Raw genomic sequence first — 24,152 nt, forward strand, 5'->3', positions numbered from 1 at the left:
CAGATCAGCCCTTATAAAAATCAGACCAGATCTACTTGTTTCAGGTGAAGAGAACAAGTCCTAAGTCCTTATCGTTAGATTATCTAATTCTGATTGTGTTAGAATATCTAGTTTTGAATTCTGATTGTTAATTAAGAGTAGACCTGATTATAGGCCCAGGTCGGTCTGGGCCAAGTCTTGGCTAAAATGATACATTCTGGGAAAAGGTTTGGGTTGGGTTAGACTACCCATTCAAGCTAAAAATAACTTGTGTTCATCTATGTTATGTTATTTCAATTCAAAAATAACAGGCTTTTCATTTTTACATATTTGGTTATCGATTGTGACTCACCAGTCGGAAATTCCTGGGTCTGCCATGGTGTATGTGAATTGAAGTAACTAAGTTTCGTGTATCTTTCATGTTGTGTTAGTTGTAGTCACACATAGAGCCGTTATCAAAATCGGGATTTTACTTTGAATCGGAAGGGGCTCTCAGGATCGAATCGTAAAACGAGTAAGATTCTACAGACATGCATAATCAAGACGTCATATCTAAATTTAATTAAATATATTTAAATTATGAGTTTGAAACCTAATTATTAAAAGAAAGTAGTTGTTTACCCATTAAACAACCAATAATCAACACTATATATTTATAAATAACTTTGTAGGTATGTTTTAAACTTGCAAGGATTTTGCTACTTTACAAAAATATGTAAAATCGGGTAGAATTGTAAATCGAATCGTACGACATACATGAATCGTAAAATCGTAATATTCTAAGATTTAAATCGGGATTTTAATAACAATGCATAGAGCAATAAGTAAAATATTTGTTGAAAAGTAATGGATTAATATTATTACTCTGTAATAATTGAGCTACAATCATCAATTAGCCATGGAAATAAAAATAAAAATAAAAATAAAGAAAATAAAAGCAAATTGTCAATGCTTTTGATAAAATTTCGTGTTAAATGAAACAGAAAAAAATACAATACCTCATATTGTAGCAAGATGATATATCAAAGTAATTTTGATTTATTTGTATGGAAAATATTCCATGAAGCATTCTAACTTTAACGGAACTTAATTTGTAATTTTATCGAAACTTGATATGTTTTACTAAGTAATCCTTTTGGTTATGTGTCCCACCACGGCGATGGAATTAAGCCCTAAGCCCCCTAACTGGTTCGGTACTTGGATAATTTTGGAATACAAACACTTAAACACATTGACCATCAATATAAAAAAGGACGCATTACTAAACACTTGTTTAATTGCAATAATTTGTCCTCAATGGTTCAAGCACTACTAGGCCACACTCAACTCTCAAAGTCTTTAGCACCAATTCACTAAACAGTAAACACAACTCACAAAGATACTTTGTATTTGATTCTTTACTTCTTCACATCATGCTCCATTTTACTTAAACAAATAAATAAAAAACAACCATACCCCACACTTACCGGCAAACACTTCCTTAGAAAATATTAATTTGGCTTATTAACATGCATGGGAGGGAATCAAGGATTAATGAGGTGGTAACACCTCCCAATCCCGAGGTAGAGAGTTGAAAAATTGTTCTCTTTATCTTATTTTTATTTTATTTTTTTCTTTTAAATAAATGTTACTGTAATAAGAGAAACTCAAGTTCAATTTATAATCAAAATAAATTAAGATAAATATAATAAGCTAAGATTAGATAAGTACTCTAATTCACATCAAAAAATCATTAATCGTAAGACTACAAGAGAAATTATTATAGTTAACCTAAAGTATGAGAACACAATTTTCAGCATTCTAATCCCACAAGTTTTGAAGGAGGAGTGCATATCAAAATCAATTTTCAAGATGTAGACGTTCAAGAACAAACAAAACTCTTGCGGGTCCTAATTTTACAGGTGTGTAGCCTCAAAAAAAAAAAAATACTCGTACACTGTGATTCTGAATACTAGTATAATGGATAAGCATTAAGCAACGATAACAACGGCCTATTTCACTCCTTATTGTAACGCAGCCATTATTTTCTGTCTTTTTCACAGACTCCATAAGTTCAACCTAATTGATTAAACCCCATGTGGAATTTCTGCTCAATCAATAAAAAACATTTAGGATTCCAAATGGGTAGTTTCCTTTTTTGCTTTTTTTTGATTCTATCAAATCCTACCTTTTCTGGGTTCTTGCAATTGTTTCTTTTTTTGTAAGTTTTATTTAGAAAAATTGTTATGTTTTCTAGGAAAAAATCCCAGGTTCTATAGAAAAAATCCCAGGTTCTATAAATAACCTTTAATTTGGTTTTATTGGGTTTTATGGAGTTGGGTTAGTCAAAAAGTTTGAAACTTTGATTTGGTGGGTAGCTAAATTAGCTAAAGAATTATGATTAGGTTATGTTATTTGTGGAAAAAATTCCTTATTTTGATTGATCTGGATTTGTTATTTGGGTTTGTGCTGTATGCAATTGATCATCTGATTAACAGTCATTCAGCAGTTTCTGGGCATTTGATATAAGAAATTTGAAGAGTAAGGGTTTGAACATTGAAGAAATGATGTATGACATTAATTTGATCACTACTATCATTGGATTTGGGATGAGCTCAATTTTTATAGTGTTTATATGCACAAGACTCATATGTAGGAGGGTTCAAGTGACTGAACCAAGGAGGAATGTTGATAATGAACCCGAAATCGATGTCGAGCAGGTATAAATCTATCTCCTCTTCTTGATTCTTATGCAGTTTAAGTTTTGGAGCATTGTATATTTGTATATTGGGTTTTGAGTGAATTATGTTATGCTTTGATTGCTACAGTAGCAGGTTTGGTCAAGTGTTTATTATTAACAGTGAAGCTTGTTGACTGTAATTTTGGATTTTAACAATTAAGTTATACGAGTAACATACTGAGAATTATATTTGTCAATCTGTTGAATGTATACATTGGGTTTTGTTAGAATAATCTATGTTTAGGTCGTGTTTGGCAACAACTTTTCGAGTAGCTTCTAGAATTATGATTTAGTGGTTTATCAACAAGTACATTGTTTGATCGAGTGTTTTAAGTTTGCCTTTTCCGGTAGAGGTGGTGTTTTGCGAACGGTGAAAAGTGTAGCTTTCAAAAGTAGCTAAAAAATGAGTTCTTTTTATCAATCCTACACCTACTCTACAACATATTGACAGTTAACTCTATTAGCTAGTATTCGTAAAACGATTACATAGTGACACCTAATTTTGCCGAATATGCCAATAGTGTAGTAGTTTTTGCAACTGGTACCTGCTTGGCTGCTTCCACTAGTTTGGAGCAGAACACTTATGTCAATATTCTTCAGATCATAAAGTAAATTAGCAGTTTCTGCAACAATGGACTAAAATTAATGATTGTAACAAATCTGCTGTGTCCTTTTCTTGTGATAGCCAGAGCAAAGGACTGATGGCCTTGAACCGTTTGCGGTTGCTGCAATACCCACGATGAAATTTCACCGGGATGCTTTTAACTCCACCGAAGATCTACAGTGAGTATTGAGTACCATTGCCAAAATTAAATTCATTTTTGGACAATCTAAAGCAAAATGTTTCTTTCAGTTGTGAACAACTAAGAGATTTCTGCTTATTACTGCCTTCGTTTATGACCAGGTGTTCTATTTGTTTGGGGGACTATCAAGAAAAAGAAGTTCTAAGAATCATGCCCAAATGTTGCCACAGTTTTCATCTTTCCTGCATTGATCCCTGGCTAATGAAGCAATGTACTTGTCCTGTTTGCCGTCTGCCTTTAAAGCAGCGTTGTGATCCAAAGCCGGTGAGGTCCGATGACAATGTTCAATTTGCAATGGAGGATTTCAATCAGTCTTTGCAACCTGGTTCACAGTATACAGCAGGATATGTCAGCAGCCAACAACTTCACCAGTCAACATCAAGAAACCCTGAATCCAATTTACACGGAGAATCAGAGCCTAGGTAATGGATAGAAGTAATTACTCCCATGTCTGGTTTAACATGATTGTTATTCAGAATGCTAGCTACCTTATGCATAAATCTTTCTTTGAGATGTGAGAGATGGAACTTTGGGGGGTGGGGTGTGTTCATGAAGCTTAGAATGTGTCATGTGTGGATATATTAGAGGTAAACTTTCTTGTAAAAATTTCTTTGTGCTTATAGATTGACAGCATTGGCCTGTTGAAATTTTGTGTATGTGTGGGTGTTTTTTTTCCACATGGTTTGAAACAATTTTGCTTATAACTTCAAACTGAAGTATTTGTTGATTAGACATTTCGTGTAAACTGTGCAGTGTAAACTATGCAGTTGATTGGCGTGGCATTTGTATACAATACCTATTCGAAATTCCGAACCAAAGAATTTCTGAACCTTTAATTGTATTTATGATTTGATAATTAAGTTCCTTGTTACAATTGGTAGTCTTGTATTGTTGCTGCAGCTAAGTAGGACCATTAGAACTAGATAGTTATACCATTTGAAACTGTTGAGAGGCAAAATCAGGAGAAACAGCAGATAGCAGATGTAATTTGATTATACAAACTTGCCAAAATATTAGATTGCCTTTATCCTAGAAGAAACTTTCTAGACATGTTATAAAAATATTTGGATGGCATGCTAGCTGTTCTTTACAAAAATGGTATCAGATTTCGTGAGAATAATTATCTTTAGCAAGGAATAAGTTAGGTTATTTAGCTTTCCTTCTGCATCCACTGTAAGCAGATGAACAAAAAGGATGCTGCATATCATATTTAGACGGGTTTCTTTAGCATGTAAGCCTTTGAAATCACAAGTAAACATTACCTTGGTAATATTGAGTATGCTAACGAATTACTAGAAACTGAAAAACAGAATACAGTTTCAGTGAGGTACTATGATCTTAATATTCGTACGAAGACCTAAGACCATACTCAGTTATCATAACTTCATGAGAAACAAAGCAATCTTTCTGAAGAAAACATGCAGAAAAACTCAAAACTCCACCAACCAGATTTTATGCCTTTTTTTTTTCTCATTGGAACTTCTGATTTATATGGTACTTCATCTCTGAAGACTAGTAAAAAACAAAACAAGCAGAGTTTGAAATCCTTGACAGTGATGTCGCTGACAACTAACAATCAAGTAACAACCAAGAAGTTACGTTTTGCAAAACTTGTTCAATCTTAAATCTTAAGATCGAATCATACGATTTTGGTTGATAATGAGAATTTATTTCCTGTATCTGATAACGAGAGATGAACAAGTACTATTGATGGTCCTGGCTGAACTGTCGCGCTACCTAGTCCCAAGCAACAATCTAACTAAGAATAATTTTGGGGCTATGACGTTGTTGTTTTTGTTATTGGAAATTGATGCACTAACTAACAGTTAATATACATCACCAATAAGGACTCATCCATGAATCATGATACTATAGAATCAGTAGTTCATACTTCACTGTAACTGAAAAGTTCACAATATTCGAATGCTTAACAGTATTATTTTCGATGGACTCAAAACTCATTAAATATACTCGTAACTAAATGCCAATTCAAAACAGAAAAAGACACTATGTAATTATAATTCCTTAGACAACTTCTAGGATTTTTGGAACAACTTGCTGCAATAGCCTTTGAGCCATGCGCAAGTAAGCCCTTTGAGTCAAATGGATTCCATCCCAACTCACGAGTCGAGTAGGGTTAGCACAAACTTGCACCTCCTTATCTCCACACATCCTCTTCAAATCAAAGTTATATGCATTATTGCTTGATCCACAACATGCCTTTAGTACATTATCTTCATCAAATCCGAGAGCAGCAGCATTCTGAAGAATCCACCTCAAAGCCGAATAGTAGTCACCGTAAACAATAGCAACATTATCAGGATGCTCCATTTGAAGCTCCCTAATGGCTTGTTGTAATAGATCATTATGATACTTGGCAAACGCGTTCATCTCCTTTAAACACTTCAATTCATCATACTGAGTTCGGTCTCTTGATTCGAATGCTGCCAAATAGATAGGTAAACAACCAATAGGCAAATTTCCAGCTACAACTACTCTAATTGCACCATACCTAATAACCTCATTGACAGCTTCTTTAATAGCTCCAACAACTTCAGGCATCAGTTCTTTCACCTCTTTCACAGTCTTCCCATGAAGAAAAGCATAATTGTAATCATTTCCTCCCGTCTCTATAACAAACAACGATTTACCAACCTTTTTCTCACATTCTAAACGACTAGTACACATAGAGTTAAGATGATGTTTGAACCAACTTAGCTGAAAAGATAATGAACTATTAGTAGGAGGTGAAAAAACAATGTTCTTAGTTCTTAAAATCGCGGTATCTAAAGCAGTTGAGCCAGCAACAGCGAAGTTAACACCATGATCAAAATTGCCCTGTCTATCAAGAAACGGACTAAGCAATGGTAGGTGAAAAACACTGGCAATATAATCAATGATAAGTAGTCCATCAGAGCAACGACCTGTAGGGTGGTGGATGGTTTGACCATAAGGAAAGCTAGCAAAGGAGTGAGCACCATAAGGATTTTCGAGAACAAGGTTCCCGGTATCACTTAGGGAGTCGCCGAACTGGAAGATGGTATCAAAGGCCAGCCTCTCTGAATCAGGAATATTAACACTAGCAACATTAGTAGGAAACAGGAAATAATAAGAGAAAAGTAGGAGAAAGAAAAGGACTTTGAATGATATACTTGTAATAACCATTATTTTATGAGTAAAGTGTAATTAAATTGGTTTGCTATATATAATGTTAAGGATCATTGATTCATTGTGATTATTAGTTGGTTAATATGTTATGTCTTAATGATAGTAGAATAAAAATAGTAGGTTACTTGGATGAAGGGGAGTTCTAATTTAAGTGAGGAGGAAAATGATGTACGTAAATACCCTTTTAATCAAACACCAAAAAAAAAAACCTTTTAATCACAATGCAATAATTTTGGGCCTTATATAGTAGGCAAATTAAGTAGTTTCACGAGCCATGAAAATGATTTAAAGGGTAGTTCAAATGTTCAATACTTAGGTTTTGTATATATACAACTACTTTATTGTATATGATTACATGATAATTAATCCTCAAATCACAATAAATTTGCAAAGTTGAATTAAACTCCTATTCTATTGTATAGTCTGTATGGTGTATGTGAATTGAAGTAACTAAGTTTCGTGTATCTTTCATGTTGTGTTAGTTGTAGTCACACATAGAGCCGTTATCAAAATCGGGATTCTACTTTGAATCGGAAGGGGTTCTCAGGATCGAATCGTAAAATCGTGTAAGATTCTACAAACATGCATAATCAAGACGTCATATCCAAATTTAATTAAATATATTTAAATTATGAGTTTGAAACCTAATTATTAAAAGAAAGTAGTTGTTTACCCATTAAACAACCAATAATTAACACTATATATTTATAAATAACTTTGTAGGTATGTTTTAAACTTGCAAGGATTTCGCTATTTTAAAAAAATATGTAAAATCGGGTAGAATCGTAAATCGAATCGTATGACATACCTGAATCGTAAAATCGTAAGATTCTAAGATTTAAATTGGGATTTTAATAACAATGCATAGAGCAATAAGTAAAATATTTGTTGAAAAGTAATGGATTAATATTATTACTCTGTACTAATTGAGCTACGATCATCAATTAGCCATGAAAATAAAAATAAAAATAAAGAAAATAAAAGCAAATTGTCAATGCTTTTGATAAAACTGTGTTAAAAGAAATAGAAAAAACTCATATTGTAGCAAGATGATATATCAAGATAATTTTGATATATTTGTATGAAAAATTTTCCATGAAGCATTCTAACTTTAGCGGAACTTGATTTGTAATTTTATCGAAACTTGATATGTTCTACTAAGTAATCCTTTTGGTTATGTGTCCCACCACGGTGATGGAATTAAGCCCTAAGCCCCCTAACTGGTTCGGTACTTGGATAATTTTGGAATACAAACACTTAAAATCGGCTAGACTTCAATCCTTTCTAGTCCTTCATTGGGACCCTTTGGCTAATTTGGCGCCACCAAAAACAGAACACGAAGACAGGGGTTCCATCATCCACATACCAGGAGAAAGTGCGAGATAGCAAAACGGGGAAATGATGGTAATAGCACCTCCTAGCTCTCTTTCTCTCTCTTCGTGTAAATGCCGTCCTTCTTACAGTCTTCCCACTCTCTCCAAGTTCTTGTTCACCAAACCAAAACCATTTACAAGTAAGTTAACTAGATTTTTGAACTAATTAAACTCTACCCATTTCATTATTTTGATTATCTTATATCTTTTTGTTGATCTTTGTGTTTCCTTTTCCATTAATTTTGCCACTGTTAATTTATTCAAGAACTGTACTTTATTTTAGTTTGTAATTTATCAGGGTTGCTATTTGGTTAATGGGGTTTTATTGGGGCTATTTTTTGCTGAAAATATTGAAATTGTGATTATATCTGCTTTGATTTTGATCAATTTTGGGTTTGGATTGGACCCAATGCCCTTTGTTCTAGGTTAGTGTAATTGAGTTGGTGATTAGAGTTTTGGGTTGTCAATTGTGAAATGTTGGGCAGTTGTGGCAATGAGTGAAGACCCAGTTCTTGAGTGGATTCTCACTGAAGGGAAGGCAACACAGATTACTAAATCAAGTTCTGTTGGTGGTGGTTGCATCAATCTTGCCACCCGTTACGATACCGATGTTGGTCCTTTCTTTGTTAAAACTAATAGGTATGCTATGCTATGCTTGGATGCTGAGTGGCTTAATTGTGTTACTTGTTCTATGTTTAATAGTACCTACTTATTGCAACTATTGAAAATGTGGACAAATTTGAGATGTTATCGTGTATGGAAGTTATTGTAATTTCTAGGTGTTGAACCTGCTCTACTTATTTGGAATGTTGGAATTGGAGTTAATAGTACCTACTTATTGCAACAATTGTAAATGTGGACAAAATTGAGATGTTATTGTGTATGGAAGTTATCGCAATTTCTAGGTACTGAACTTGCTCTACTTATTTGGAATTTTGGAATAGGAGTATTGGCCCATCCATGTTTGAAGGGGAGGCTCTTGGTTTGAGACTTATGTACGAAACCAATAAAATTCGTGTCCCCAAGCCATACAAGGTAGAAAGATGCTGAAGTTTGGTTTCGTAATTTACCTAATTGTATACGTGGCTGTGCTGAACTCTCTAGGCAGCTAGAATATCTGAGTGTATCACTTTTTAAGGACTGCAGGTTGGATCTCTACCACGAGGTGGCTCTTACATCATTATGGAATTCGTAGAATTTGGGGCAGCTAGAAGTGGCCAGGTGAGGACAGCTTAGCTTAAAAATAAGCTATATATAATTTCTGTGTTGCTCTACAAGTATCCTAAATAGTTCATATCTTTAGCCTGCTTTAGGGAGAAAGCTAGCAGAAATGCATAAAGCTGGGAAATCTGAGAAAGGCTTTGGTTTCGGAGTTGATAATACTATTGGGAGGTACATTCCTTTAAGAGCTGCAGTCATCAATTATGTAGCCATCAAGCCTTATTCTTCTAGATATTTCTTGGAAGTTTAATTTTCTATTTGTCCAAATTAGTGACTGCATAACGGGTGCATGTGCCTACGGCCTACATATATCTGTTTGTCTTATAGTTAACTGATAGTTTTGATGGTGATTGGTGCATTATAGATTTCAGATTGTCTATAATTTGACTCTCTTTTTTATTCAATTGCTGTAGCAGTATTGGGTGTCTTGACCACTGCATCGGTCCTGTCTTCTATAATTTGACTCTCTTTTTTATTCAATTGCTGTGCAGTACTCCACAGATTAATACCTGGACATCAGACTGGATAGAGTTTTATGCAAAGCATAGACTGGGCTACCAACTTAAATTGGCTCGAGATCAGTTTGGAGATTCTTTAATCTATGAAAAAGGTTTTCACTCATGGTTTTTGCTGCTCTGCTGTATGATTTAGTAGTTAATAGACTTAGATCAACTACTACTATTTTGATGATCACCTAATTGTAATCACTGTTGTTAGTGTTGAAATATGTTTGCTTCACCTTCACCTGATGTTGGGAACTTTCCTTCTGTCAGGACAAAAGCTGGCAAAGAACCTGGCACCACTCTTTGAAGATATTGTGATTGAGCCATGTTTGCTGCATGGCGACCTGTGGAGTGGGAATGTAACCTATGACAAAAATGGCGAACCTGTTATTCTTGATCCAGCATGCTATTGTGAGTCCTAGTTGATTTTACTTTTGCTGGATGTGCTAGCATCATGTTACTCTAACTGTTTAAGTGTATGACTTGGCTTCTTTGTGAAAACTTTCCTTAATTTTGGGCTAAAATGATAAAGTGTCCATACCCTTGTTGGAGTGTCGAAGATCCGACACCGGTGCTTGATGTATGACCCATTTTTTATAATGATACCATCACACACTTCTCCTTTAATGTTTTGATTATTGATGTAATACTGGTACCACAGAAAGATACAATTTTCATATATTCTCACTGGTGTATGAATTTACTGTTTGTAAATAGCATGAAACCGTATGGAGACTTACCCTTTTTCCCCCTTTTATCTGTAGATGGACATAATGAAGCAGAATTTGGAATGTCATGGTGCGCTGGCTTTGGTTCATCATTTTACAATTCCTATTTTGAGGTATGACTTGTATAAAATTGTTCTTTTGAATTCTGTCTTCTTTTTACTTGCTTCTGTATAAGGTGCTACGACCCCCCCCCCCCCCCCCCCCAACATGTTTCTACCCTCGATAAACAAGTTTTGCTTATAACTCACCAAAAGACCCACGTAATTCTTATGCCCTGCCCATCCTCTCATTACCACTCAATTTCAATAATGTGGGGTTTGTTCAGACAACCAATATATATATATTGCTGATTTAAGCAATGTTGTAACTTTAAAAATTCATGCCAAGATATTTTATGTGACTATCATCTTGAGGCAAAGGGATATTATATGTAGCAGAAATCATAGGGTGAGAGTGGTTGCTCTGAAATCTTTCAGAAACTATTTTAATGGGAAGATTGAGTTGTTTTTTGACCAATTATGCTGACATCCCCTTAGTTATCATTACACTGGATAAATGCAAGCTGAAGTGGTCTTGAATATGATGTGATCTTACGTATACTGCATAACTTGTGAATCTTGCGCCGTCTTATCACATTTAGCTTTCTGAACATCTTGCATCTTTGAACCAGGAAGTACTTTTGTTTTTCGTTTCAACGAAGTTGCTAAATGACCTGTTACTTCAAATTTTGCTTTGTATATTACTCTTATATGGCATATTCATATGTTTTTTCTTGTGCAACTTTCCTCAGGTGATGCCCAAACAACCAGGATTTGAGAAAAGAAGAGACCTTTATATGTTGTATCACTACCTTAATCACTATAATCTCTTTGGCTCAAGTTACCGCTCATCTTCGCTCTCTATAATCGAAGATTATTTACAGATGCTAAAGATTTAGACACAGTTCTACTGAGATGTAAATTTCCTGTACATTTGAATGTATTAGCAAAAAAAATTTGTAACATCTTCCATGTATCATTGTGTTAGAATGATACAGTCTAATACATTAGTGCTCCATATTATCTCCTGCCCTGGTCTATCCCCCCCCCCCCCCACCTCTCTCTGACTGAAAAGGAAGTTACTTGTATTTCGTATTAGATGCTTCGTATTATACTCATTTGTCGGTCACTTTATTGTATTTCGTATTTCACATTATGTTATCCGGACTCTTCATTTCAGATCAAGTACCTGTGTCGGATACTTGAATACGTAATCATATCGGACATGGGAGCCTTAGTTCGAGTAACATAGGCTAGCAAAAGTTGACCCGACTCGAACCCAATCCAAAATACACGAGTTTTGATCGAAATTTTCAACCTGTTTATATTATTGGTTCAATCAAACCCGACCTAAAAATAAACATGTTAGGTTTAGGTTGGAAATCCCAGCCAAAAATAACCCTCCTTAATCCGTTTAACTAATTAGGTCGGTTTGAGGTCGGGTTAATTCGAAACCAACCTGTCTAACCCAATTAGTTGAATTGATCATTGGCTTCTTATTTTTATATTCGGCCCAGCCCAATGTAGTCTTCCACTCATAGCCGACTATCCATCCTAAACCCTAACTATACATTCTCATTTTCACTCAATTCTCTCGCCTCATTCCATTCTTGTTGATTCAAAGTAGATTGAAACTCGTTAATCTTCATCACTTCACTCATTCAGGTAATTTACTCTTCGATTTCATTCTCTTTACAGTTTTTTTTGTTATCATTGAAATTGTTGATGGGTTTTGTTTTGTTCAATGATTTAATTCTTCCCTTTTTCCGATTTTCGTTTTGTATGATAAATTTCTTCCTTTAAAGTATCCTTTAATCTTGGTAACCAGTTTTCCCCAATTTTAGATGCCAAATTATCTGTTACTATACTCCTTCTCCGAAATCTAACTACTTTTTTTCTTTATTGAAGTTTGATTACTAATTTTTGATGTTGGTATGATTAATTATTTAATTGTACTGGTAATTATTATTCGATTTTGAATATAAATGTAGATACTGTATTCTGTTTAAGTTGGGTTTGAATTTGTATTAGGTTAATAGACTAAACAATATTAGCAAACTTATTCGTAATTGTTAGTGAACAATATTGAGCTTTGCACGGTTTTAATGAGTTGATTATACACCCTTGACTCTTAAAATGACCTTTTTTTTTTTGGACAATTTGTACTCTGCATATGTTTACATGTTTCTGTTACATGTGATGGACTGTGTGTTGTTGCTGCAAACTGTGCTATTATTCTTTAACTAGACATTGTTTTTGGGTAATAAGCAATGTGTCATGTCGTGTTGTGTCCTGTGGTATATGTGAGGATGGATGTGGTATGTGTGAGGATGGATGTGGTATGTGTGAGGATGGATGTGAATCGTTTCAAGTTTCGACAGAAGTTTCAATTTCCATTGTTAATTAGTCATATAATGTAGTAGAGTAATATGAAGTATTACTAACTAATAATACCTTTTAACTTAACTGCAGAATGGAGTCTCAGATCAAGCATGCTGTTGTTATCAAGTGCATGGGCCGCACAGGATCAAGGGGGCAGGTCACCCAGGTCAGAGTTAAGTTCTTGGATGACCAAAACCGTTTCATCATGAGGAACGTCAAGGGACCCGTCAGAGAGGGAGACATTCTCACCCTCCTCGAGTCTGAGAGAGAAGCAAGAAGACTTCGGTGAAGTACCCACTCTCAGTTTTTTGGCGCCTCAATTAGGTTGAAGACTTTTTTTTTTGAATTGTTCTTATTAGTAGTATGAAGTTGAGGCTACAAGACTTGTTATTTTTAGCATGAAAACATACTCTGCCAGTAGGCGTTTATCCTAAAACAGATTGATGTTTGTGTGGAATGACTAGTTTAATTTCATTATGTGTGTGTTTGATGATATCCCCCTAGTCTTTAACCCTTGATTCTGTTGGTTTAAGTTCTTGGATGTTTAACATTTTTACATTATTGGCTGTATACTTGTATTCATCTCCTGGTTGCTCCTAAAAATTCACTGCTACCCACTCCCTATGAATTACGAGTTGTGCTTTCTGCTCATGCTGATTTATGGCTTACTGATCAGTCTTTCGTTAAAATTCTATGCTTTTACTAGTAGTAACACTGGCCTGGTTAGTTTATTTCAAGCTACTAAAGTTCTGTAGCTCTATGGTACAATGAGAGCATTCGGATTATAATGAGAGTATGAGGTAATAGTATGTGTCTGTATGCAGCCTTGTATCAAGAATTTTCGGGATCTCTTCATCAATATTCTTAACTCAGTTGGCCTCGGTGAATATCTTGTGATATGTTGATATGTTGATATGTAGATCTTATTGAGTTATTGATGCTTATGCAGTTATGCTTATGCTGCTCTACTCGTTTCACAAATGTGAAGTTTTTGATGCTATAACTTCATCTTAAAATGTTATGGATGACTATTTTATTCTTATTCTTAAACCTAAAGTATTGTGCTATTGTATGAAATGATAGTGCCCTATTTTGCATCTATCGAATGCAAGTATTTAAAATATCTTGGCCAAATTGAACAAAATACAAGTAGTTTAATATGCTTCTAAAATTGAACAAACTAGCCTATTTTACACATTGAACAATATTATACTCCGTATGAATTATATCGTGCAATGTGTGAACTACTTCATACTATATATATATATCATTTAAACTTATCATCCTTATTCGGATCTTTAAGGATATGAAGTATTTTTTAAAATTGAAATTCTAAATTTCTAATTGAACAAACAAATATGTTATTCAAAAAAGCATTCAAAAGTCGGATTAGATATTGCTTTAAAAAAAATCGGATTGGGCTTTTTGTATATTTGAAAATTTTGACAATTAATCACCTGTAATTGGATCATTAAGGATACTAACTACTCCCTCCGTCCCTTAACTACGTGCCTATTTCTAATATTTGTTACTCTCATAATAAAGAGAAATAAGCACGTAGTTAGGGGACGGAGGGAGTATCTTTTAATAAAGAAACTCTAAATTTCTAATAGAAAAAAAAACAAATATGCTATCTAAAACATCTCAACATTAAAAAATCAGATTGGATATTGCTTCAAAAAACAATCGAATTGGATATAACTTCAAAAAAAAAAAGTAAAAAATAAAAAATATCGGATTTGATATTATCTTCTTTTAGATATTTGAAAATTTTGACAGCTAATCATCCATATTCAGATCTTTAAGGATATGAAGTAGCTTTAAAAAATGAAATTCTAAATTTTTAATTGGAAAAAACAAATATGATATCCGAAATATCTTAACATTAAAAAACTGGATTGGATATTATTTTATTTTTTTTTTAAAAAAAAAGAATCGAATTGGATATTGCTTAAAAAAGTTCGGATTGGATATTATTGCTTCCAAAAAAAAAAAAAAATCGGATTAGATATTACCACTAAAAATAAAATGGATTGAAAACTGGCTTTTTTTTTTGGATATTTGAAGATTTTGACAACTAATCACCCTTACACGGATCTTTAAGGATATGAGCTATCTTTTAAAAATGAAATTCTAAATTTCTAATTGGAAAAAACAAATATGCTATTTGAAACAATTCAACATTAAAAAATCGGATTAGATATTACTTCAAAAGAAAAAGAAAAAAAATTTGATTGGATATCACCATATTGGCTTTTTTGGATATTTGAAAATTTTAACAATTAATCATCTATAATCGGATCTTTTAGGATATGTTTATAACAAAAATTAGATATTTTGGAGTATCTTTGAAATTAAGATATTTGAAAATTAGAAATAAGCACGTAGTTAGGGGACGGAGGGAGTATCTTTTAATAAAAAAATTAGATATTTTGGATATGCAACACTACAAAAGTTGTAATAGTTCATTATATCCAATTAGAAAACATTTCCAAAATATTCGAAATATGATTTACATTGGACATTCGAAAATTTTCAATTGATTTCTTGATTATAGTAATTAGTCACATAATTTACCGTGTATTTTACTTCGTAATCAACATGTTTTAACTTTTGCCACTATTTCCATACTCCCTCTATTTTTTTGACCGGCACATTGTTTTAGGCAATTCAATTGACCTCAATATGTAAGTGGGGGTAATTGGGGTGTTAAAAAGTACGAAGTACATAGTATAGAATAAGATAGTGGAGGAGTTGGTATTTTATTGAAAAGTTAAGGATGTGAGAGGAGAAGAAATAATAACAAAAGGTGACAGTGGATTTGAGAGGGGACCATAAGCGGAGTGAGAAATAATATTAAAATGTAGTTTTTTTGCCTAAAATGAAAGTGTTACACTTACATAAGAAGCTTTTTGAAAAACACGGGGATTAAGTTTTTTGACTTCATTTTGTAATTTATTCTTATAAAAAAACATAGTCGAGGTCTTGTTTGATTCGTTTCAACGCCAAATTTTCAAATATCAAGTTTTTATAGTTTTTTGTTGTAAATAATTGCTTAATGATCTTATTATTTGAAATTATTCATTGACAAATGCGCCTAAATAAAATGCGTAACTAATATTAAATTGATGAAGTTTGTTTAGTCATACTCGTACTTCGTATGACTAATGAGTTTAGCCTCATACTTAGAAGTCGAGGAAGTATAGCCCACTAACTAGTATGGGCGGCCAATACCCACTACCTGATAGTTAAATGAAATTGGAAAAGATAAATGGGGAAAAGGGTTGGGTAAAAAATTCATGAACTGTGCCTCCTGGAAGTCAGGGGTCTCGGGGAGCTATCCGCTTATTCCATTACTCAAATACTCACTCTATGGCACTATTTGGTGAATAGCAGATAACTGATAGCTTAAGCCGATTGTGTTAGCTGATTCGACTAGCTGATTGTTTTTGATTGGCGGATTGAATTAACTGGTTTTATAAACGTGTTTGGTAAATTGATGTGAGCTAATAGCTTTTTGTGTATGTAGATTTACCAAAAAGGACTTTGACAAATTTTATTGTTGTAAATAAGTAATTGTAATGTAGTTTAGACCTATATACGTACATTAGTTAGTTAGCTCATGACCCCGTGAGAGCCTATACGCAATACATGAGGCGTGTACGAAACATGGGCATATTGACAGTTTAAAGGCAATGTGAGTGGTTCCACACTTCCACCCACCTAAATGGACTACTGAAGTGTATTGGGGTCTGTAGGAAACATCTCGGTAAAATTTTTTCTAGATAATTAAAAAGTCCAAAATTGTCCAAAATTGAAGGCTAGAATCCACGCTTTTGGATCAATTTTGGAGGTTTCGAGGCTCGGTGTTGAAAAATTTCGGGATACTAGGTGATACATCCCGGGGTCATATAATGTCGTTTGGAACAATATATAATCACTATATGTTGTCATAATAGTTCGTGGCGGCCTTGAGTTAATGGAATAAGTGTAAGTTGTAAACGGGTAAATTGACATTTTAAAGGCAAATTGGTTGGTTCTACCCACTCAAATAGACTTCCGGGGTGTATTGGGGTCCATTGAAAGCATTTCAACAATTTTTTATCCGAGTCCAAAAAAGTCTAAAATTGTCCAAAATTGAAAGCTATAATTCACGATTTCGGATCAATATAGAATTTTTTTTCCAAAAATAAACTGAATGAGTGGGGTGACCCCTAAGGCTTATAAATTGATTTGGAACCTTAAGACATATATAAAGATGTCTATAAAGTCCCAAGCATCAGTTTAAGGATATTTTGGTTTTTAACACCCCCAAAAAAAAAACTTTTATTTTAACACCACAAAAAATTTTAAAAATTGGAAGTTACCACCAGTTAACGGTTTCTGTGACGGAAAAATGACGTGGGTCCCACATTTTGGTTTTAACTCCAACTTTCACCCAGCAAAACACGAACCTTCTTTCTCTCTCCTCTCTTTCTCCTTCATTCTTTCTGATCCCTTTCTCCTTCATTCTTTCTGATCCCTTTCTCCTTCATTCTCTTTGATCTCTTTCTCCTTCATTCTCTCTTTCCAACAATGCCGGACAAATTAAACAGCGAAAAACCAGCAATTCGAAGGCCTGGAACTAGCAATTCGAAGGCCAAGAAACACGCAATTCGAGGGTAAAGATCCGGCTGTGTTTGTAGATGAAGATTCGGCAATTTTAGGCTGGAATTCGACGAGTTTCGCCGCTCAAAGTCCGTCGAATTCACACCCAGATCCCGGTGATTTGGGCAGAAATCCGGGAATTAGGGTTAGAGTCATTAAACGCCGGTGATTTGGGCAGAAATCCGGTGAAATTGGGCAGAAATCCGGGAGTTAGGGTTAGGGTCAATAAACGCCGGTGGTTTGGGCAGAAATCCGGTGAAATTTGGGCAGAAATCCGGTGAAATTTGGGTATGATTTTTGGGTATGGGTATGAAAGCTCACTTTAGTTTGTGTAATCAATGCTATAGTGAATGTAAAGTGCCTTCTTCAGTTAAGTAGGAGGAGTTTTCATTCAAGGAGTACCAAAGGGAGGCAGAAGCAGCGAAAGATAAGTTCAAATGTTTCGGTTTCAAGAAGAACTAGCCCTGAAATAATTCTGTAGTTAGTTGCATTTTGTTAATTGTGTATTAGTATTAATTTTTTTTCTTGTAAGGTTAGCTGTTTGGTGTGAATTATCTAGGTTAGATGATGTGTGCAGAATTAATGTTGCCCTTGTACAGTGAATTTTTTCCCCTTGCTTTCAAATGTTAATTCTTTCTGTTCAAGTTTGGATGTGCATCCTTGTTTAATCTGTTTACTGCCTTGGTTCATGCTCCGTCGATTGTTGATGGAGATTTTTCATTTAATCTCTTTTTCGCACTCTAATTTTTTTTATTTTATTCAATTTTTGGGGCATCAATTTGTTGGTTGGTGGTGGTCCTAAAATTGTGTAATAATTGAGAATTGAATGAAGAAGGAGGAAGAATTGTGTAATATTTGAGAATTGAATGAAGGAGGAGGAAGAAATCGTGGGATGCAGAGGTGAAAATTGGAGGAAAAACAAAATTGTGGGACCCACCTCACTTTTCCGTCACACTTTCCGTTAAATGGTGGTAACTTCCAATTTTTAAAATTTTTTGTGGTGTTAAAATAAAAGTTTTTTTTTGGGGGTGTTAAAAACCATTTTCAGACATTTGTATGGTGTTAAAAACCAAAATATCCTCAGTTTAATTTGATTCACTTATGTTACTATTTTAAAATTATGTTGCATTATTATTGGTAAAGAGTTGGTTCCAACAATAATTAACTTGTCATCCCGGGGTCCTATTAAAAAAAGTATGGAATTCTTCATTTTTTATTTATTTATTTATTTATTTTATTTTTTTATTGTTGGTTATTCCCAAATCCATAATGTTGATTTTCAATATTACTATTACACCATATTAAAAAAAATACTCCATGTATAGATGTGAGCTAAACGCTGGATTGAGTAGTGTTTTGAAATTAGCGGATTTGTCTCCGAAAAGCTATTTGAAACCGCGCTTCTTACCAAACACCAACATTAGAGGATTGGCTGGTCTAATCAACTAACTTACTCCAAATCGCTAAGTTTTTCTAAATCCGCTGAGTACCAAACTCAACCATCTCTTTCACGATAAAAGGTAAAAAAAAAAAAAAAAAAAAAAGGGTACTACATATGGATCGGATGCGGCTGAATCCGAATTCGATTTGTTTTGTAAACGGAACCTAGGCTCAGATTCGAATCCGAAAAATCTGAGTCCGAGTCCGATGTGACTCGTAATTTTTGAATCCAAATCCTGTCGTTTATTCGAACCTCCGAATGATCAGAATACTCTATTTTTTTTATTTTTTTTTTGGTAATGTATGATATATCTATAATTGCTTGTATTAACCCTAATAAACTTTATTTCTTACAGTATATCATATTGGTGCGTAAAAAATTAGAAAAAACATAGGGTATAAAGTCTACACATACATATTTAAATTATTACTGGTAATTAAGTTACATAACAAAAAATTGCTACAAACAAGCATATCCTTATACTTGGACTCAGATTGGATCGGACTTTGACAGGGTTCAGGTTCGATCCATCTCCTATTCAGATTCGGATCATATTTTTTTTTTCTTTGGGTCGGACTCGAATCGAACTCGGATTGAATCGCCATACCCAGTCTAAAAGTTTGCAGCTATCTTTCTAACCGTTAGTTCTTCACTAAACAAAGAACAATGTTGTCGTCAGTACAATCCTTCCCGCCAAATCCAATATCAGCTCCCTCAACCTCCAAAATCCACCATAATTCTTGGTATTCAACTACCTTAACTAGATTACCTAACCGAAGAAAATCCTTATTCATAGTGTGTGCTGCAAACCCAGATGATTACAATGCTACCCTCAAAGCTCTCAATTCCAGAAAACGTTTTCCCAGAAAATCTCTTGGTCAGGTAATTTAGCTTCTTTCTTCAACCCTTTTTACATTGGACGAACTGGGTTTTATGGGTAACAAATTATATTTGAAATGGTGGGATTGTAGTTCATGAAACTTCATTGAGGCATTTCGTCGAACACTTACTGATCATTGTGTGTATGTGTTACTTTTTCAGCATTATATGTTGAATTCTACCATCAATGATCAGCTTGCTGCTGTTGCTAATGTAAAAGATGGGGATTTGGTGCTTGAGATCGGTCCCGGTACCGGGTCCTTGACCAATGTTCTTATTAGTGCCGGTGCTACTGTCCTGGCCATTGAAAAGGTTATCAAATTGATCTAAGCATTTCGTTTCATATGCAATTCTGTATAATTTATGAACATTGTTCTATGTGGATTAATAGATGGTTTTCATTTAGTTGATTGCATTTCATTTGAAAACTAGCCTTTTCCTTCATTAATTTATGCCTTCTTTCGTATTGATTGTGCTATATTTTTGGCTCAAGAATGGTTCTTTGTATTTTGACACAGCTGACAATTGCAACAACAGCTATTTTTCTTGGATTTTGACTCCTTGCTTTTGTGATATGCATATGATTTAGGATCCACACATGGCTTCCCTAGTCCAGGAACGATTTGCAGATACAGGCCGCCTAATGGTATATCAGAATCACGAGTTTTACGAAATTTTATATAAAGCTATACCTTGGTCTAGTGTTGTAATATACATGCATATCCATCTTAATATGTCTGTCCTTATCTCAGAGTCCTTGGTTCCCATCTCCCATCCTCATATGCAGGTTATTCAAGAAGACTTCACAAAATGTCATATCCGTTCCCACATGTTATCGTTGTTGGAAAGTAAAAATCTAGCTGTTACAGGGACAAGGCATGCCAAAGTAAGCTCTCTTTCATATGTGCAGATTAGCCTTTCCCTTTGTGTCATTTACCTATGTAGAAGATGTTTGTTTGAAAATCACTGAATACTGCATTTACTGCCTATGAAAACCAATTTTATTGTTTATGAAACACACATGGACATGTGCAGCACTGATGTACTAGTTGTGGGATCCTTGTTTCGCTGATGTATGGGTTACTATTGTGCTTCTTTATGAGGTAGAACAAATTGCTGGTGTTCTTTAAGAATTCAGGAGAGTAATGAATTATTGATTCTTCTCAGCTTTCAAATTGCTCATTCTCTTGGCATGTGGCCTGGTGTTTTTGAGTCTTGAGGTGATGAATGAACCTGGGTATCTTCTGCTGTTTAAACAAGAATAACGATTTCTTTGGAAGTTGTTTCTTGTTATTGGTGTCTGAGATTTTGAATAAAGTTCCGTTCTTATTAATTTTTGTTCACACATTCAAGGATTGTTTAAGCTTTCCTTCTATCCATACAATTGTATCAGTCATGAAATAGTATATGCTATCAAAAAGAGACTGCTTTCTCTTCCAGGTTGTGGCAAACATACCTTTCAACATCAGTAAAGATGTGGTGAAGCAGCTTCTTCCTATGGGTGACATATTTTCAGAAGTTGTTCTATTACTTCAGGTTATTATGTTTTCTTTGTTATTAGCTCTCATTTTTTTGCTATCCGAACTTTCTGAACATCTTAAAGGACCTACGCCTTTTCAGCAGTTTCAACTTTTACATCTTTATGAAGGCTTGTTTATATATTCTAATCATGAAATCTATCCCATGTCCTTTTTCAGGATGAGACAGCAATACGGTTGGTGGAACCATCTTCAAGATCATCAGAATATAGGCCTATAAACATATTTGTGAAATTCTATTCAGGTACAGGGCTCTTATTTCATGTTTGTCATGCATATGTCTGACGGTCACACAAGGTGGATTAAAAATGGCTATCACTGTAGTGAGATCCATCATCTATCTGAACCTAAGCAGATAGAACAAAAACGCTCTTGGTCTTATCATTAGGGACAATAGAAAAGTTGATGTTAAAAGTTAATTAAATGAACGATCACGTGCCATGTAATTGCTGGAGCATGTCTTGTTGATGGCAGTGATTCTTAGTCTGGGCAGCATCTGGTGTAATGAAGGGAGATAAATGAGAATCCTCCCAACATTTGGAAGCCCTTGGACGGTTAATCATTCAATTATAAGCAACTATGCTCAAAATTTGGAATCATGGATATCACATTGTATGTGAATTTTGATTTGTGTGTGATAAGCAACGATTGCTATTCAGTGTGGAATGAGAACGTATTTATTATGCCATGCAAAACTGAACCATTGTCATTTTTTCCTGTCCTAGATCCAGAGTACAAATTTCAAGTTCCAAGGGCAAACTTTTTCCCTCAACCCAAGGTAAGCTTGAACAAATGAATGCTGAGTAACTTTTTATATTCCTTCACTAGGAGAAAATATAGCTTCTTTGTTCCAGGCTTATATTAGAGATTATGTTTTCCTGCAGGTCGACGGTGCTGTTGTTTCCTTCAAACTCAAGCAACCTTCAGACTATCCCGCTGTTCCATCAGTCAAAAGCTTCTTCTCATTGGTTTTTCTTCATCCTTTATGCTCTGAGTTATTTTTACTTGTGAATTTTGACTTTTGGTCTGATAAATTTGCAATTCAATAATTATACCTGCTACTGGGACTCAGATAAATTCTGCATTCAACGGAAAACGCAAGATGTTGAGGAATACACTTCAACATATATGCACACCATCAGAGATTGAAGAAACTTTAAGAACTGTGGGTCTTCCAGCTACAGTAAGTAATACTTGCACAGAATTTTCTTTTGGTCAGCACCTTCTTATTAAATGGAAAATTCATTCTAATGCTTTCTCCAAAATCATGCTTGAGCAGTCAAGACCCGAGGAGCTAACGTTGGATGATTTTGTAAAACTGCACAACTCCCTCGTGAATACCTGACAAGTTCATGCTAGTACAATTATAACAAGCAGTCAAGCATAGCGCGGTAGTTATTGAAATCTTCTGAGAATAGTCAACGTCTGTTGTACAAAGTAGTGATCAGAGTTGTATTCTTCATAGGAAAAACCAAAAACGTTGTGCTGCTACAGGTTGAACACTTGAAATAGAGGGTATAATCTGGTGGTGTAATAATCTGCAATTCCTGATTAAGTTCAAATATAGGAGCTCAGGCATAAAGTGTTGTATAATTTGGTGTATGCCCAATCAATTGTATATTTATTTGTTGATTCCTACATTTTGTAAGCAACAGTAATCAGCAATCAATTAAGTATAGTCTATTCCATGTACTCGAAAGTCAAAACCTTGCAAATATTATTTTACCCTGCGATTTTACAATGTACTACCACGGTCCCAAAATAATAGCTCTGCGGCATTCATGGTATAGTAGCTAGTTTCTTCGAAACGACTCCAAATCAATTGTGGTCTGTTATTTACGTATTGTTAATAACCCTGTAGCATGAATTAGAGAAAATTTCCACACCAAATACTCCTGTACTAATCAAAGTAATTAGCAACTAACAATGGAGGAAGGATCACACTAATACAAAGTCTCCCATGAAAATTGTGATACAAACTCTAATTTACACTTATTTGCTCCAAAAAATGCAAAATTTCGTCCCAAAAGTAAATTAAATTACAATTAAATATAATGCTAAAACTAAACTTAAGTTTAGCCATGAAACTGATAAACAAGGTCCAAATTCCTCAACCGAATAGCAACAGGATCAAAATCACCAGGAACTTCAACTATTTCTCTATCCTCCAAATGCCGTCTTTCTACGGCGGCAATAGACGAAGGCGAAAGCGGTCGCTTTAGCCGCTTATTCTGAATGTAAAGCATGTCTCTTAGTTTCTCTTCCACTCTTTCCATCGATGAATCCTTCGAGTTCTGCTCATCGTCGCCGTCGTAGGCAGCAACCATCGGCTCATCGCCGGCGACGGCGGCGGAGGAGACGGAATTGTCGGCGATACTGTTGCTGTAAACATTGAGGAAGGAGGAGAGAGAAAGTTGAGCGGAGGAGAGAGAAGAGAAGATAAGGCGGTGGTGATCGGGGTCGGAGGTTGCTGGAAGTTGTTTCGCCATTAAAGCAGCTTGTTCGAGAGATTGTATTAGCTCTGTTAGTTGTTGTTGTTGTGATTGCTGTAAATCTGTAACCATGTTGTTGCTGCTGCTGCTGTTCTCCATTTTTGCAGGATTAGTGTTGCAGAAGTTTTGATTGTGTGAGAAAGAAGATGATGGTATTGAAGAAAAATTGTGGTTTTTTCACCTTAATTTGGAGAGTTCTGGAAAGATCTTCGAATGTTTTGTGATTTTGGAGGCTTGGACC

The 24,152-nt window shown here is 34.7% G+C and overlaps 6 protein-coding genes across 7 annotated transcripts; 4 read left to right on the plus strand and 2 right to left on the minus strand.

The window, feature by feature from the left end:
* The first annotated feature begins 1,489 nt into the window (after positions 1-1,489).
* Positions 1,490-4,375, plus strand: LOC110685356 (RING-H2 finger protein ATL66-like). Its single transcript, XM_021861877.1, has 3 exons — positions 1,490-2,678; positions 3,384-3,481; positions 3,603-4,375. Exons 1-3 carry the CDS (start codon positions 2,523-2,525, stop codon positions 3,925-3,927), a joined length of 579 nt encoding a protein of 192 aa, XP_021717569.1. The 5' UTR covers positions 1,490-2,522; the 3' UTR covers positions 3,928-4,375.
* A 968-nt stretch (positions 4,376-5,343) lies between these two features.
* LOC110685305 (acetylajmalan esterase-like) lies at positions 5,344-6,697 on the minus strand. The gene has a single exon (XM_021861790.1). The coding sequence runs from the start codon at positions 6,664-6,666 to the stop codon at positions 5,527-5,529; it is 1,140 nt and encodes a 379-aa protein (XP_021717482.1). The 5' UTR covers positions 6,667-6,697; the 3' UTR covers positions 5,344-5,526.
* Positions 6,698-7,931: 1,234 nt separating this feature from the next.
* LOC110685358 (protein-ribulosamine 3-kinase, chloroplastic-like) lies at positions 7,932-11,560 on the plus strand. Of its 2 annotated transcripts, none has more exons than XM_021861878.1 (9): positions 7,932-8,182; positions 8,528-8,681; positions 8,987-9,077; positions 9,189-9,263; positions 9,346-9,434; positions 9,755-9,873; positions 10,037-10,177; positions 10,531-10,607; positions 11,285-11,560. In XM_021861878.1, exons 1-9 carry the CDS (start codon positions 8,068-8,070, stop codon positions 11,429-11,431), a joined length of 1,008 nt encoding a protein of 335 aa, XP_021717570.1. In that variant the 5' UTR covers positions 7,932-8,067; the 3' UTR covers positions 11,432-11,560. The 2 variants fall into 2 exon arrangements, with proteins under 2 accessions (XP_021717570.1, XP_021717571.1); XM_021861879.1 differs by having other exon boundaries at positions 8,062-8,182; positions 8,468-8,681.
* Positions 11,561-13,004: 1,444 nt separating this feature from the next.
* LOC110685359 (40S ribosomal protein S28-like) lies at positions 13,005-13,409 on the plus strand. Its single transcript, XM_021861880.1, has one exon. The coding sequence runs from the start codon at positions 13,006-13,008 to the stop codon at positions 13,201-13,203; it is 198 nt and encodes a 65-aa protein (XP_021717572.1). The 5' UTR covers position 13,005; the 3' UTR covers positions 13,204-13,409.
* A 6,073-nt stretch (positions 13,410-19,482) lies between these two features.
* LOC110685360 (ribosomal RNA small subunit methyltransferase, chloroplastic-like) lies at positions 19,483-23,059 on the plus strand. Its single transcript, XM_021861881.1, has 10 exons — positions 19,483-19,884; positions 20,044-20,193; positions 20,471-20,527; positions 20,669-20,767; positions 21,322-21,417; positions 21,579-21,663; positions 22,145-22,197; positions 22,304-22,387; positions 22,492-22,602; positions 22,699-23,059. The coding sequence occupies exons 1-10, from the start codon at positions 19,669-19,671 to the stop codon at positions 22,762-22,764; spliced, it is 1,017 nt and encodes a 338-aa protein (XP_021717573.1). The 5' UTR covers positions 19,483-19,668; the 3' UTR covers positions 22,765-23,059.
* Positions 23,060-23,494: 435 nt separating this feature from the next.
* Positions 23,495-24,010, minus strand: LOC110685406. The gene has a single exon (XM_021861938.1). The coding sequence runs from the start codon at positions 24,008-24,010 to the stop codon at positions 23,495-23,497; it is 516 nt and encodes a 171-aa protein (XP_021717630.1).
* Positions 24,011-24,152: the final 142 nt, after the last annotated feature.

This window comes from Chenopodium quinoa, unplaced genomic scaffold (genome assembly GCF_001683475.1).
Source record: "Chenopodium quinoa cultivar QQ74 unplaced genomic scaffold, ASM168347v1, whole genome shotgun sequence".
In the NCBI taxonomy this organism is placed as follows: domain Eukaryota; kingdom Viridiplantae; phylum Streptophyta; class Magnoliopsida; order Caryophyllales; family Amaranthaceae; genus Chenopodium; species Chenopodium quinoa.

Bases quoted from the DNA above. Each gene is read 5' to 3' on its own strand.
- LOC110685358 (XM_021861878.1), top strand. From the start codon at position 8,068: ATGATGGTAATAGCACCTCCTAGCTCTCTTTCTCTCTCTTCGTGTAAA. The intron at 8,183-8,527 runs GTAAGTTAACTA...AATGTTGGGCAG, and splicing joins CAAACCAAAACCATTTACAA to TTGTGGCAATGAGTGAAGAC. The intron at 10,178-10,530 runs GTGAGTCCTAGT...TTTTATCTGTAG, and splicing joins TCTTGATCCAGCATGCTATT to ATGGACATAATGAAGCAGAA.
- LOC110685406 (XM_021861938.1), bottom strand. From the start codon at position 24,010: ATGGAGAACAGCAGCAGCAGCAACAACATGGTTACAGATTTACAGCAA.
- LOC110685360 (XM_021861881.1), top strand. From the start codon at position 19,669: ATGTTGTCGTCAGTACAATCCTTCCCGCCAAATCCAATATCAGCTCCC. The intron at 20,194-20,470 runs GTTATCAAATTG...CATATGATTTAG, and splicing joins CTGTCCTGGCCATTGAAAAG to GATCCACACATGGCTTCCCT. The intron at 20,528-20,668 runs GTATATCAGAAT...CCTCATATGCAG, and splicing joins CAGATACAGGCCGCCTAATG to GTTATTCAAGAAGACTTCAC.
- LOC110685305 (XM_021861790.1), bottom strand. From the start codon at position 6,666: ATGGTTATTACAAGTATATCATTCAAAGTCCTTTTCTTTCTCCTACTT.
- LOC110685359 (XM_021861880.1), top strand. From the start codon at position 13,006: ATGGAGTCTCAGATCAAGCATGCTGTTGTTATCAAGTGCATGGGCCGC.
- LOC110685356 (XM_021861877.1), top strand. From the start codon at position 2,523: ATGATGTATGACATTAATTTGATCACTACTATCATTGGATTTGGGATG. The intron at 2,679-3,383 runs GTATAAATCTAT...TTCTTGTGATAG, and splicing joins CCGAAATCGATGTCGAGCAG to CCAGAGCAAAGGACTGATGG. The intron at 3,482-3,602 runs GTGAGTATTGAG...GTTTATGACCAG, and splicing joins AACTCCACCGAAGATCTACA to GTGTTCTATTTGTTTGGGGG.